Source organism: Spea bombifrons, chromosome 8, assembly GCF_027358695.1.
Source record: "Spea bombifrons isolate aSpeBom1 chromosome 8, aSpeBom1.2.pri, whole genome shotgun sequence".
Lineage (NCBI taxonomy): Eukaryota > Metazoa > Chordata > Amphibia > Anura > Pelobatidae > Spea > Spea bombifrons.
Window position 1 is genome coordinate 36,229,423 of NC_071094.1, and position 16,365 is coordinate 36,245,787.

Here is a 16,365-nt window from a genome sequence, read left to right on the forward strand (position 1 = left end):
CCATGGAAACAAGAAATAAACGTGTAGAAGAAATTAACATGGAGAGATTCTCCTCCTCTTAGTGTAGTTAAAATAGCAGCTATGACGACAAACAAATTAACGAATGGACCAAGATTTTCATATTGTGCACATTTGTTTTCTTTTTCTTTCGTCCAATGTTGCATTCGTTCGTTCGGTATATGGACAAATGGACGAAACGGCAAAATTCGGCACAAAAACGCATCCGTCCAAAAACGAATGCCCAAGTCTAGTTTCAACTATTGCCAGTGACCTTGCAGATTGGACAGCTTTATCTAAAATCGCCTAATCTATGCCCACTCCATCTAAAGTGGGCATCACCAATGCAGAATTTGTGTCTGAATGTGGCATAAAGGATGACATCACATCTGGGCCCAGAGGCCGCATCTCTTCTTGAGTTGTGCAAAAGAAGTTATATTAGTTGTGTTTTTACATAAAAAAAAATAGTAATTTATGCTTTTCTTCAAGAATAAACATGGCCTCAAACATAGAAACTCAATGAAATAAGCAAACAAGTGAGATCTCCCCTTTAAATATATTATCTATTATATTACCAGCTATCGCCGATGAATATTTTCAGTCGGAATAAGACTTAAAAAGTGAAGCTGAAAATGTTTTATCTTTTCTGTAGTTCAGTTCTCCCTTTTACAGATCATCAATGGATTTAAATGTTACACATGCTCTGGATTTATAAATCTTTCATGAAGCAGCTCTGAAATACAGCGATGCAAAGCATATCATCCGTAGTTGAATTTTTCATGCCTCGTTATTTTTTGGTCAGTCAGAAATTTTTTTTGGGGAAAAAAAAAAAATATGTGTGTAAACACTTTTGTCATTATAACTATTTGTTGAATAAGCCAAATGATTTTGACAAGCTCCTTTCATCAGGTCAAGAGACTCTGGCTCAGTATTTTTGACCTGAAGGAATTTAGGCTCCCAAATGCTTGTCAAGGATGATTTAGTCTACAGACTTTTTCCTCTATATTTTTGTGCCATGGAAATAAAACTGTTTATTGGAGAACTGTAAGAAAGATTATCCCTCTACACAAATAAGTATTTAATTATATTATTATTATTAACAATAATAGTATTATATTACAAATGAATTTTATATTAAATAATACTTAATATTTTAGAGTTTTTTCAAAGAAATCTGAAAAACATAATTTTGTTAAGAATTGTGTTATCTAGTCCACCCTTTCTTGACCTCAAAATAATGAACATTATTTGCTTAACACAGTTGTGTGTAAGTCAACAAACTGCTGCAATATTTATATAATTATACTTTTTTCATATTATAATGGTAAAAACCCTCTATTTCAGAAGCATTTAGAGGTTTTTAGTTATTCACAGTCTAACGGTTTAGCTGTCATCATGTATTTTAGTCTAAGAAAGGGCTAGGACAGTCTTCGTCATTCCGGGGATCTCATCAGAGATATTATTGTTGATGTTATCAGTTACAACATAGCATTTATTACATGGTTTAAAAGCGTGCAAGCTTATGGCAAGCCAAAAACAACATGTAGAGAGGGTTTGGCTCACAAACATACACAAAGAACAAGAAGTAGAAGGGGCAGTTGAGAAAGAGTGAGAGTGAAAGGGAGTTTGGCCTACATGCTAGTTGAATGTCTTGTAAATTGAATGTCTTGTAAGCTTCTATGAAGGTTTGATGGACTTTCCAAAAATGTAAAGGAACAGAGAAAAAGTAGCCAATGGTCTGTTCCAGAAAAGAGGGGCAGATGGGGAAAAATCCTCAGATGAGAAGGACGAAGCAATAAACTTAGAGGAAATAATGGACTGCTCATAGAGGTCACATGGGTAAGCATATAGGGTGGAAATGTGTTTGGATGCAAAGTATGGTAGGCCGTGTAACTTAATATCAGGAGAGTAGACAACGTAAGAAAGTGGGGCTGTAGATAAGGAATAGCAAGTTAGGAATAAGAGATTGGCTGCAGCATTTAGGGTTGTAGAGGAGAGTGTGATAAATCACCGGAGGATGGGAAAACAGTGGAGTGAAAGCAATATTTAAGAGACTACTGAGACGTAAAGTAGTAGTTACAATTATCAAAACAGCAGAGGGATTAAAGAAAATAAGTATGAAGAGGAAGTCTTTAGACTTAGCAGAAAGTAAGTCATTCAATATAACGCCGGAATAAGTGAGGTTTTATGGGGCTCGAGATTGGACTGAAGAACATCAAGGAAGTTATTGGGAGAGAGCAAGAGAAAAAAAGCAGTTATAAAAAATATATGTGATGAGTTTGGCGGCCAAAGGGAGAGGTGTAACAGTACACAAGTAACAGAATCCTATTTTTGTCAGGATTAAGGTGTATTTGATTTGAGCAAATTGGGAAGAATTCCAGAGGACGTAGGTTGGTTAGAAATGGTCCTAAGGAAGGGGGAATGAGCTGACATGATGAAATGAGATGGGCTCTACAATGTAGGATGGTGGGCACGAAGAAAAAAGGAGAAATGAAAAATGAGTGTGGGGGCCGGATGAAAGTGAAGATATTACTAGATAAGTTACTTGTAAAAGGATAGCATGAATTTCCTCTAGAGTGGTATCTTTCAGAGCGATGCTTTAAAGTTTGTGGACATTGAGGACAGCAAGTTAATATTGAGTGTTCTGTTGAGACAATGGATAACAGGGCCAAGACTTTCAAGGAAACAAGGGAGTTTTGTTACATGAAGAGACTGTAAGGGCTGGACATGAGAGGGTTAAGAGAGAAGCTAATCAGCAGGTTTGTACCCCAGTCTAGGGTTATCAGGACTGCTTTCTAAACATGTCAGTACCCCGGTCCCCAATGCATTCCTGTACATCAGAATATATCTGATTAATTTAGCAGTAGACCGAATGTATTGCCTGTCAATCAATTACACATATTCTACAGCCTAAATTTACACATACCTGGAATTTGTCGTTATATTGCATATTGTTGTAAATGCCAATGCTTGACAACTAAAATTAGATCATTTGAACTGCTGACCAGAAACTTTTAGGTAAAGTCTCTGATACAAAAATGGTTAATTACTCGGATGGGTCATCATATTAATAGAAACTACTTGATAAATGGATTCCTTGAAACATTGATTGTGTCAATAATGCATCAACAGAACAAAAACCACATGCACTAACACAGCTGCAAAGAACACAGCAGTTTTTTTTTTTATCATGTTGTAGTTATTCCCTAGAAACCATAAAATCTAATTTCGTGTTGCCTTGAGGGCCCTCGCAGCAAATTCAATTGGTAAATGCACTCTTGGCCTAAATGGAAGTATACGCTCACAAAGTACTGAGATTAACGGAGCAAGTCCCATCGCACAGTCACCAGAATCAAAACACAGAACTTCTGTTTCTTAAGATATTGTATTATATGAATCTGCCTATTCATCAGCATCTTAGGACATTTAAATGTTTCTATCACATCTGCTCTCTCTTTCCTCCTCCAATCTATATAACCATAGAAATACATGACTGTACTGCTCGTATAGCAAATAGTTTGGATGTGATATAGACTGGACCCTTACGGGGCAGAGTGGATAGAAAATTGGGAAATAATTGTCCACGGAGTGGGGCCTGTCCTCCAGTAGAGGCAAAAGGGCAGGCAATGGGAGAACGCAAATGTCAACCGCTCCATCTGAAAAGCTAAGGTTACCCTGGGGGACAGCAAGTCAGCTGTGTTTTCTAGGAACATTGGGGCAAACCTAGCATCCTCTGTATGGTAATAAAAAAATGAGCTGTCGGGGAAAATGCAAAAGGTTGCCGGATTGCATCAACCATTAGACATACTGGAGGACCAACACTGGTGGGCGCCACCTGAACATGCTGATTAAACCTATTCAAAGGCTAATCGTGAGTTATGATGTAACACCATGAAATACTATCTAAATACTACTTGTTAACCTTTGGGGTGATATTTGGCATGTTGGTCATACTAACTACATGGGCAAAACATTAATAAATCATACTCAGAGTCACAATGCAGAGGTAGGTTTAAGGTAGTTCAACTCCCAAAGTTTGATGACATAAGACAAAATGAGACCTAATTTTAGGCATTCTAATTATTATTTTTATTGTTATAAAACACATCAAACTGAATAATGTTTCTCTTTTATGCTTGTTTTATATGTCTGTAAATCTGTAAAAAACAAAAGTTTATTTTTTTAGTAACTGCCATTAAAGTTCTATTTGTTCACGATGATAAATCCTTTAATCAACCATATTTTAATTTGAACACATACAGTAATAAATCAGTAAAACACAAAAGTGAGTACTGTTCAAAACACAAATAATCATTAAAAGCAAACTCTCTCTTTACAGAAATCCCCTGGAATAATAGGTATATAATGCCGTCGTAGAAGAAGTGCCGAATTAAGGTGTTTGGCTTAGTCTGCGCACCACCTGTGGCCGTATGAGGTATTTAAAACCCAAAGCTTCGGCTGTTGATGATGATGACGCATTATAAAACTCAGAAGCGAACAGGTGGCAATTATCTCCCGCTTTCTTTTCTCCTGACGTGACACGGCCTTTTGTTTTATTTTGGTCTTTTATGTAAAGATTATTTCCTGTACAAACTTGAAGAATAGGGTCATTTTACATCCTCCGTGGTTCAGAGGTGGTATAATTATGGTAATTTCTCATTACAGTAACCTTATGGCCACCATGGTCTACACAAGCCATACAAATTATGTTTCCCCAATTAATGCCATCAACGGAATCCAAAGACATTTTATTTTTAATAAATAGGATTCTACAAAATGACTATATAGTAGAAAATAATTAACAGTTTCGACTTATTCAACAAAATTCTTCCATTTGCAAGAAATATGCCTCTTGACAGTTATAAATTTATGTTATATATATATATATTTTTTAAATAAATCTAATCTGTTATATTCTCATTTGAAACATTTGCTTTTAACCCTTTAAGGACAACTGGCTGTCCTTAAATCCATTAAGAACAATGCATGCACAGGCTTTGCCAGGAAGGGGTTAAATTAATGTATAAGAATTCTGGAAGTGGAATGTTCATAACTTGAATTGTTAACACGATTAGGTAAACGCTTTCCAATAATATGAACTATGTTAATTAATAGGGATATAATAACGTCATTGAGTACACATTCTATAGATTCAGTCAACGTTTGTGCACATATGTATCTACATAGAAGGACTACACCATAAACTAATATATACATGAAATAACAAAGAATTCCAGAAAATTCCAGAAGTTTTTTCATAGGTTTAGTGCTTAGAAAGTCCATATACTTTAATGTGTTTTTAATCCTTGTATCTAAAAATAATTTCTGACATTTTAACAATATCTCTGAATTTGTATCTCAGGATCAAATATCTTTTTTTATCACATTTCTGTTTACTAATCTATACATTTTTTTTGTTTTTGCAAAACATCTTTCTTTGCTAAAAAAAGAGAGTTACCGCCTCGGATGCAGATAAGTATTTGATTCCTTCTTAAGTCATCAAAAGAAGTGTTTTTTTTCTTTCACAAATAAACATTTTTGATCTGATCTATGTAGCCGCCGCATTTATATTCGGCGGAAGAAATGATACAGCATTAATTTATAGAAGTAATATTATGATTTTATTATTAATAACGTCAACAAATGTAATTTAATATTATAAAAAAAAAAAACGTATTAAAATATTCCCAATCTGTTGATTTGCATAAATAATGAAAGTTGATAAAATGTTGTTAAAACATGAAATTCTGTTCGGACTGTTTGGATTATTTAATACACATACATTACTTGCTATGCAAAAACAGAGCTCCACTGGGCTTATTTGTCTAAGAATAAAAAAAAAAGGATCAAAGCGGGATAAGCGACCATGCTAATGACAATGCAAAAATAATTGAATTAGCAATTAAATTAATTTTACTAAGTGTAGCACATTTCTAATGCCTCTAGTGCTCCGACAATTTATTTTTTGTTAATTACACAATTATTCGTAACAATTAGAATAAAGTATTAATAGTCGTTCTACTCGTGATAATATTATCAGAAGATCAGATAACTCAAAACATTAATTGCAGCTACAATATGTGATAAAGTCATCGGTCAAAGTACTCGGTAGGAGACAAATGAATTGGAAAATAAATAGCCTTACCTGGATCTGGCCAGAAATATTTTCCTATGGATTATTATTTTTTTTTTTTTTAGGGTAAATAAAATAAAGTAGCGCTGGAAATATCTTCTTAATACAATACTAAAAAAAAATGATTCTTCACCTTAGCATTTGCTCAAGCTGTTTGAATTTGAGACGGGAAAATACTGACTTGCCTTTTTATTATCTCAGGTGATAAATATTGCATTGCCTGCATTTAAAACTTTTAATACTAGGGGTGTGAGATGCGGCACCTGTTATTTTTTTTTTTTTAACGGAAAGTTCATGGCAAGGCTTCTACTTTTACCGAACATCCGTCGAGCGGAGCTTTACCGTTACTTTTCCCCCCCACATTCTTTTGGGGAACAGGTTGGATAAGAAGTAGGGGGCTGGTAACGCTTGATTGTCTGCTGTGTTGGTGATTGAAAGAGAATGAGAGAGAGAGAGAAGGCCCTGCTAATGTTGCAGTGAAATGATTCTCAAAGGCCCCCCAGGCTGCACTAAGCATCCAGACTTCATTAAATTTTCATACCAAGCACTTGGCCAAGGACTATTTATGAAAATGTGCTTTCCGCTTCATGGAGAAAAAAAACATAGGAATTAGATAATAGAACAAAGAAGAAGAATTAATTATATATATATTTATATATGTGTGTGTGTGTGCGAGCGTGTGTGTAATCCATGTATGTAGGCCCAATATTGGGATAACGTGACAATTTGTTTTCAATTAAACCCACATGGAAAATTGGGCTCCCTTTAATATATTTGTGCACTTATTCCAAATTTGATCATACAATCTAAGAGAACTTAAAACACACCACTTTGTTTCGGTGACAATTTCTTTGCAAGAATGTTTTATAAAAGTTGCGCAAACCGCCTGTGAAGGAAGAAAACTTAGATGGCAAAGCATCTGTCCGTGGTCCTGATATTAAGTCCCTCAATAAGAGTTACTTGCGAGCGTCCGGGGCGGGGGGGTGAGGAAAACACACCCCCCGACACAACGCACACAACAACAGTCGTACATAATTGAAAAGGGAACCATCACAAGGGCCTGCGCGAGTGTAACGTGATAAAAAGCGAGCCTCTCATTCATTGGGAAAATGCACATAATAAAATATATTCCCTAATCTAATGCTCACGGAAAAAAAAAAAAAAAAAGGGATTAATGCGGTCCCAGGCAAAATGCCAACTGGTGAATTTAAGGGGAGTCTGAAAATGTGCAGAGCGATGGCTCGGCTAGATTGAAATATAGATACATTAATGAGAGTTGGAGATATTTCCACAAAGTTTACTGCAAACTTAAACCATTCTCACGGCGCTCCATTGATTTCCGAGTGTCTCTTTCACCTGACAAAACTCAACTAATTGTTTCAGCGGCAAACTGATGCTGCAGCCTCCATATAGGAGAAACAATTAATAGACTTTGGAAGATGAACCTTCGATCAATATGCTTTTATTTGTTCTTTTCACTCATTTCTTGATTCGAAACACCGGCAAGGAGTAGGCTTAATCGTTATCCACCTACTTACCCTTGTTCTGGGATTCCCTTATAATTCACCGCGCGATGTCAATTGGAAACCACCAACGCACATTAGATTATCTAATGTCTGTATATTAATGTTTACTTATTAGGTGTCTGGAATAATACAGTTTTTTTTTTTACTGCATTTAATAATTTTTAAAAATGGTGTTATTTATTTATACATATTTTATAAGCTGCATTAGTGTCCTAATTATTGTTTCCGAATGTTACTTTTCGGGTTCTAATTATGACTGTATCAAGCAACAAATGTATAGAAAAACACCCCTAAAAAATGTATTTCTATGAATGTGAAAATGCTTTTTTAGATTATTTTGCAACACAATATAGCACCTTTTGAATACTTATTCATTCTAAAACTACAGAAATCTAGTATAAAAAATTTAGGTTTTCTTGCACTTTTGTTGTAGAATACAGTGTGATAAAGTGCGTAATCGGATAATTATATTTGCTTTTTATTAGAGAACAGAATCAATATGTTTGTATCCGACCTACATTATTCATTGTATTTTGGAGTTTATGTTGGAAATCTGCCAGGACAACTTTAAAAATCTATGAGCTCATTGAGGGAATGGAGAACCTTTTCATTATTATGCCATAATAGTTAAATATTTTTGTGCGCTAAATCTATTTTTCCTCCTGTGATAGTATACATTAAAACACATTCTCTGTAGCGCTGATACAAATTAAAATATTCATATTTATTGAATTAAATTGATCGGTGCTTTTTAGTTTTTTAGTTTGAGAAAAATGTTTTTTTCATATTTATGTTCTAAATTTTCTGTTTAGCGGTCGATAGTTTGTACGTCCAATGTAAACATGCCAATCTATACATTTTACTAATGTTTGGTGGCGTTTCTGTTTTAATTATTAATGAAAATATGTCACATTAGCTTCAAATTGGCATAAATGAGGTCTTCTGCTTTTTTATATGTTCATACACCAAATCCTGCTGGATAGCAAAGTAATTTCAATGTCTAATGTTAGAGCTATGTATCAGTTATATATATAAGGATTTGGGTTTTTTTTCTAAGGCGCTTAGTACTAGATAACTTACTTATCCCCATTTCAATAAAATCTCTTTATTCTGGAATATATTTTTGTATAATGTAATAGATTATAGCTAGAAGAATTACTTTTCAATGAGTATATCCGTTTTAGAATAATTATTGTCATCTTTTACAAATCTTTGTTGCAATGCAATGTATAGATTTTTAAAACAGTACTTGAAATAAAATATGTGCCAGGAAAACAATATTGAAAGAATACAATAAACGCTATTAATTTCCTGATGTGATGCACTCATCTCCTTATCAACTCATCTTTACATTTAAGTAAAGTGTTTCAAATCCACACTGATCGGATAATACTTAAGGGAACAAAATTCAGATGTCTTGTGATTGGTGCAAAAGTATTTTTGGTAGATGGTAGTATATATATATATATATATATATATAATGTACAATTTTGGGAAAATTGTGCATGTTTTTATATTATTTAGTATATCCGTTGATTTCTTTACTTTGTAGTCCATGGTGTAAAAAGTATTAAAGCGCTGACAGTTGTGTTAAATATTCTATGCCATAAAAACAATTTTGTAAAAATCTAAAAAATAAATGTATCTAAAAAATATATTTTTTGCATGAGGACCTACTGTCAAATGTAAATGTGTGAGCATTTCATAGTGTTTAGAATGTGTACATCCATAGTCTAGAAATAAAGGGTAAAGCCTGGGCATTAGTGTGCTTAACATTATTGTACAAAAATTATTTGTAAAAAATATGTATTTAAGATACTTTTACAAATATATAAAAATGAAGCAGATTAAAATAATTCTGGATTATATAAATCTAATGTTATAATTATGCTTGCCTAAACGTTTGAAAATAATACTTTTATTACAATAAAGTACATTATTAAAATATTTGCGTAATAATTAACATTTATTTCGATGCACATGACTGCATGCAAACTAACATTTTAATTAATATAAACTTACAGTTGTTATTTTTATAACAAAAGCATATCATTTCTTAATTATTTTTTTTTAAATGGGAGAAAAAGCAACTATGTTGTCCAAAAAAATATCTTCTCATGTGATGTACTTTGATGATTTACTAAAATGTATTTGTTTTTTTTAATAGCAGGAATATTATATATATATATTTTATATATATATATATATATATATATATATATATATATATAATATTTTTTTATATATATATGGTTATACAACATATTTAAATAACAACTTGATTTAAATAACTGTTTGACACAGCGGCTTACTAACGGTTTATTATCTGTTTAAATATATTTACAAAATTATGAAAAGGTAGTACATAGAATAAATGTAGTGACAGATAAAAATGTGGGTGTTCTTTTTCTGTGGTGTCTTTAAAAACAGGTGATTATTTTTGTCCTTTACCCCACATTGTAGAAAACACCATATTCTCATGCATACAAAATTTAACCTAGAGGGGCTGTTTTTTTTTTTTTTTTTAAATGTATTTCATTTTCTTCCCTTAAATTAGGAAATAATGACATGTGAGCTATTGGGTTAATAGCTCACATGTCATTCTTTCCTAAATAGGGCAAAACTATTTACCCTATTAGGTAAACAAGTATTTTTTTTTCTTGAATCAATTTTTTTTAATTCTAACACCCAAATGACAGCAACATGATTCAACTTATATAACAAACATACTCTAAGTGATGTATTAATACAAATATGTCTATTTTCCAGTAATGTTATTTTATACAAAGGAGATATTCACATTACATAAAATATGTTGTGTAATTGTATATTTAGGGTTTACAGCTATGTATACAGTTATATATACAGTATATATATATATATATATTATATGCTATAATATACAGTTATATATATATATATATATATATATATATATATATATATATATATATATATACAATATATGCTGTAATATTAAGTCAACGAATTCCCCATCTGCATTTGTTAAATGTTTTAAAAATCTTGCAAAACAAAATATTCTAAGAAAATTGTGTCTTTATTTATCGATATAAATTAGCGGATAGGTACGCTTTCTGAAAATTCTATTTTCATTTGTGACACCAAGAAATTGAAATATCCACGAGCAAGAACAGTCATGTTAAATTATAGGAGATGAGCCTCAATACCAATTGTAGCAAGGTACACCTAGGTCCGCTCACTTCAATTGTAATTAATCATATTAATCATTAGATTGGGCTCGGTAACCAGTCTAAATTAACTATGATCATATTTTCATTATTTAAATATTTATGTCATGTTTGTATTTATATGCATACAATTATGTTATCATATGTGCTACCTTTTTTCGCGTGTATCCAGATTTTTCTTTATTTGATAAGATAAATTTTATAACCATTTTATAAGGTTTTTCTAATAATTTGACAGGATTTTTTTTAATTTTTTTTCAAAGACCAGTACAAATATTACATGAGGTAAATCGTGCATGGTTTATTGGAAATTCTGTAGCATACACAGACACAAAATTTCATTTCGATACACACATAGAAAAGTAAATATACTCATAAAAAGAAATCAAAGGGAAATATCTCCGATATATGCCAAGCAATATGTGTCTTGCCAAGAAAGTGCAAAGTTCAATAATTTCCCCAAAATCAATTCACTTTAAATCTCCATCGTGGAATCATTTTACATATACGCTAAACTTTTAGACTTTTAAAAAATAAAACTCTCATCCGTGTCATCGGTTCCTATTTAAACGAAAATAACGTGCGCACACCGATAGCGAGACTGTGCCGAAATGTCAAAGACAATCGTCTACCCCCACGTCTACTGTCATTGGTATTTCAAGCAAAAATATCGTGAACAAAATGATTTGATTGTCAAAGCATCTTTGCGGTGAAATTGCCGGGACATGACTCTATAACCATAACGTCTTTTTTTTTTGCTTTTTTTTGATTTCACACGTGTGCTTTCTAGCAGATGATGAGGTAGAAACAGAACTTTTATTGCAAATGGGATGGGATTTCATAAGGGGAAGTGAAGTAAACCATGCAATTGATAGACTTTTTTGTTTCTTTTCTTTCTTTTTTTTTTTTTTAAATGGGTGTCGTTTTATTAAATTAAATTATATTCAAGGTATGTGTGCTGTACAGAAAATTAATTTAGTAAATAACTTAAAATTTTCACCACTGGTGCAGTATTATCACAGATCCATATTTACAATCATAAATATAAAAGGCTAAATCAAACTGAGACAAAACATTGGGGTTTTCAAGTTTCAAAAGCTTGCGTCTCATTTACTTTGTTTTTTTTTGTTGTTGTTGTTGTTTCTTTTCAGTTCTAATTGATAAAGTAATGGGAATTTGGTCACTTGAGTCTTAGTCAAAGCAAAACAGTGCTATCCCAAACTCCACTCACCAGTCCAACTTTACAGGTGGGCTCTGATGTTCCAGTTACATCAGTTAAATTAAGAAGACAAACTGCGGGTTGACGTCTGTCTTAGTTCCCTTAGAATTAAACCAGTTCATGTATCAGTGTAAAACAGTCTATGGTTCAGTATGTAGCAGAAAACTTCATCCTTTTTTGTTTCTGCCTTTGATTACAAAACCAAACTCTTACGACGTTCTTTTTTAAGTCTAGTTTCTCTGCGATAGCTGCAATTTTCTCTGAAGATGGCCTTGGCTGAACGGCAAAATAGGCTTCTAGAGATCTTTTTTCTGGAGCCGCAATAGACGTACGCTTGCGTTTCTTGTCTCCCCCAGTAAAGATTTCTGGTTTGGTCATTTTCTCCCTTTGAGCTCTCTCTGCCTCCTCTAACCAAGCTTCCAAGATGGGCTTTAGAGCTACCATGTTATTATGGGACAGTGTAAGGGATTCAAACCTGCATATGGTGCTTTGGCTGAGACAACCGACACCTGGAATCTTCAAATTGGCCAATGCAGATCCAACATCGGCCTGAGTCACCCCAAGTTTTATTCTCCGTTGTTTGAATCTTTCGGCAAATGATTCGAGTTCTCTTGGATCTGTTTCATTTTCAGTGCAAGACATTACCGCATGAGCTGCCAAGTTATGGTTATGAGCCATGTTCATAGATTGTGTGTGGTGGGCCATGTGGTTGATTGCTGACATATGGGCATGTGGATGGGACGGTGTTGATCCAACATCTGGTCCTGGAACACCTCCTAAGGTAATGGTAGGATTTAGGTGGTCTAGAAGATCCTGGTCCAAGCCCTGCGAAGACTGGTGATGTGGATGGTGATGATGATGATGTGAGTGGTGGGTTGTTAGCACAGAAGGGTGATGCAGATGCACCGTAGATGATGTCGGGGTACACGACACACTACTCATTGTGTGGTATGTGGCATCTGGTTTGAACGGATGTGTTTTCTGTGATACAATATCCACGGCAGCCAAAGCTTCAGCTCCCCTTAGCAAAGTCTCATCAAATCCAGCAAAGATGTTGCCTTGAAGCTGAAAAAAAGAGGAAATACAATAAAATTACTCTGGAAACTTTTACAAGATTTCCTGTCTTGCTTTTGAATCAATTTTTAGGCCAGCTATCAAAACGCATCACTGCTAGAAAGTTTTTAGCAATTTTCCCCAAAAGTCCTACAAATGTAGCCTTAGTTCAAACAGCACAGTAACATGCTTTTTTTACCTAAATTAAATATATCTGGAAGTAGACAAAACGGGATCAACTTCCGATGACGGCATGAATATTTAAAGAGATGTTTACAAAAAACACATAGCTACGTTTTTAGAATCACAAAGTATTTTCTCAAAACAATATTCTTTCATTTCAATGTTACATGCGATATATCATCTGACAAAGTTCAGGTCTTTAGCGATCTTCTTCGGAGACACGAGTTAAGAAAAGCATTGCGTAATCTACAAATCGATGTATTTTGAGTCTTACCTGAGGAGCAGGGAGGCAGGCTCTTCGGATAGCTTCAGAGCTACTGTGGAGCGGCGTATATTTGGGTTCATGTAGGATGGGATGCATACTGAATGGCTGTTTGCTGTTCATAGACATCATGATGCAATGAACTGTGGACACTGTGTTGTTAGTACATGAGCAGGTTGGAATTTGGTTTAGCTTTGCTCTTTTTGCTGTGTTGTTATTGTCTGACTTCTTATCCCAGTATCAGTGGCAGTGACCCCTCCTTCTACCTCTTGGATTGGAGGAGCTTTAGAGCAAAGGACTCCTCCTGGATGAAAGATGAGCTGGAGGCAGTGAGATCACTCCGAGCATCATTAACCACTCCTTTAGCCTTCCCCTGAGCCCTAATGAACAGCAGGCAGTCAGGTGGCTAAGGATGTATCCTGATACCATTGTGTGCATGAACTGTTACATTGCACAGCATGCAGCGCATGGTAAGAGGATCTTCTAGTCTCCAGTTCTGAGACAATAAAAGAGAAGGCAACCAAGAGAGGAAATTACCAGCTACGAGAATCTCAATTGAAATACAACTGACAAAGCGTGACGGCAAGACTCTATTCAACGATACAAAGTAGCAATAAGTTTGCTGCGGTCTGCCCAGAAGCATCATATCTTCTACCCGTCGATTATATATTTATAAGCGCAATGATTTTTTTGATTTGTTTTAATCAAGACATTTTTCTAGAATTTTATCTTTTTTTAAAAAAAAAAAAGCTTCAAGTGTAATATTATAGCGGTTTCTTCAGCCTGTTTGAAAAGTGGGCAGGAGGACACGATGACATCGGAGAAGGGCTTTTATATCTGCTTGGCTTTTAGTGTAATTATTATATAAAATGCCAACTTTACTTAAAGCCATATCTGGCCACATTCTTATTATATATTCTATTTTTGTGTGGATTAACCCTTCAAATACTATCAAGAGGTGTTAACATTGAATCTCAATGCGTGCAAAGCAATTCTTTAGTATAAAAATTAAAATTGACGCAGAATGCACGAAGGGAATGGACACCATACTGATACAGTGCTTATAAACATTAATTCATTGTATTAGAATATAGGAGACCCTTACAGAAGCATCTGGTAGTAGCCTAGAACTCACCTCTGACTTAAAGAATATAGCATGATATGTATATATAAGCAATATATATATATAATCCTGATGGTGCTCGGATGCCACAATTAAGAGGCAAATACATGCTAAGAACAAAATTATTAAAACGTGTTCAAGGATGAATGATTTGCTATGGGATGAGGTCCCAAAAGTTTATGAGATTCTATTCATTTTTCTGTGTTAGTCCAATAAAAGGTATCGCCTTTGACCCAGGACTCCATTGTCACTTGTACCAATACAGCTATATCCATACAGTATTATTGTACCCTACTTCATTGAAATTGTTTCTCTATGCAGGAGTTAAGGACATAAAAACATGGAAACACAGGACTTTACGCAGATGAGAACCATTCGGCCCATGTATTCTGCACATTTGTCTTGCTTAGGTTCAAGATAGCTTTATGCATAACCCATGCATGTCTAAATTCCCTTACTGTGTAAACCTCTACCACTTCTTCTGGGAGGCTGTTCAATGTATCTACCACCCATGAAGTTCAGTATTACAGGACTCCCGTATATATACATACACATGCATAGAAGGATGCTGTTGGATTGTGACAATCATAAAAATAAAAAAATAATTGGGAAAGAAATAGTTAATACAGATGCCAAATAAAATCTGTAATTAAACCTCATCATATCTCAGTGTACAGTGCCATATACATGATCAGCACAATGTAAAAAAAATCCTCTGCTGCTATGATTAACAGCTGCATGAGCCGAGTCTTCTTACCCCATCTGGTGATACGTGCTAGTAATGCTATACCAGACAGCAACCCTCTTCCAGAAGGTCGCCCAGCCAGAGCCGGCCTTAGGTGTTCTGGCGCCCTGTGCGGACTACTCGTCTGGCGCCCCCCCTCCATCCCAAAAAAAGAAAGGAATCAAAACTTGTAACAAAACCCCAATCACTATATACTACGCCAAACATTGATGTGGTGTAGGCCTACCACTTCATTGTCTGGCTTAGTAGTAGGGATGCACCGAAACGAATTCTGGACTGAAACCAAAAGTGCAGCATTTACCTGGCCGAAACCGAATATGCCCCCCCCCACACACCATAACACATAACAAAACAATTAAATAACAATATATATATATATATATATATATGATTAACAGCAATCACATTCTTATCATGCCCGCAGATTCCAGGATGTACTCGTAGACTACTTGGCATGATAGGAGTATGATTGCCCTATGTACCCCGTCTCACTCCCTTCTCCCTATCTACCCCCTCCTAACTATCTACCCTCTCCCTCTTTGAAGTTCACTTACCTTTCAGGAGTCCTGCGGTGGGGGTGCAAGGCCTCTGCCTCCCAGCTCTGCCACTGTACGGAACAGTATAGAGTGATGGGAGTTATGATGTACTTTAGAGCATAATTATATAATGAAAAATACATTGGAAATGGTACAGCATAACACCCATCACTCTCACACACTTACCAATCCACACACATACACAAATCCACACATATACACCAATCCACACATATACACCAATCCACTCCACACATATACACCAATCCACACATATACACCAATCCACACATATACACCAATCCACACATATACACCAATCCACATATATACCAATCCACACATATACACCAATCCACACATATATACCAATCCACAC

General features: G+C 34.6%; 1 protein-coding gene across 1 annotated transcript; it reads right to left on the reverse strand.

The window, feature by feature from the left end:
* Positions 1 to 11,146: 11,146 nt before the first annotated feature.
* On the reverse strand, positions 11,147 to 13,763 carry LOC128503666 (brain-specific homeobox/POU domain protein 3). Its single transcript, XM_053473836.1, has 2 exons — positions 13,595 to 13,763; positions 11,147 to 13,149 (listed from the first exon to the last, which is right to left on the reverse strand). Exons 1-2 carry the CDS (start codon positions 13,712 to 13,714, stop codon positions 12,232 to 12,234), a joined length of 1,038 nt encoding a protein of 345 aa, XP_053329811.1. The 5' UTR covers positions 13,715 to 13,763; the 3' UTR covers positions 11,147 to 12,231.
* Positions 13,764 to 16,365: the final 2,602 nt, after the last annotated feature.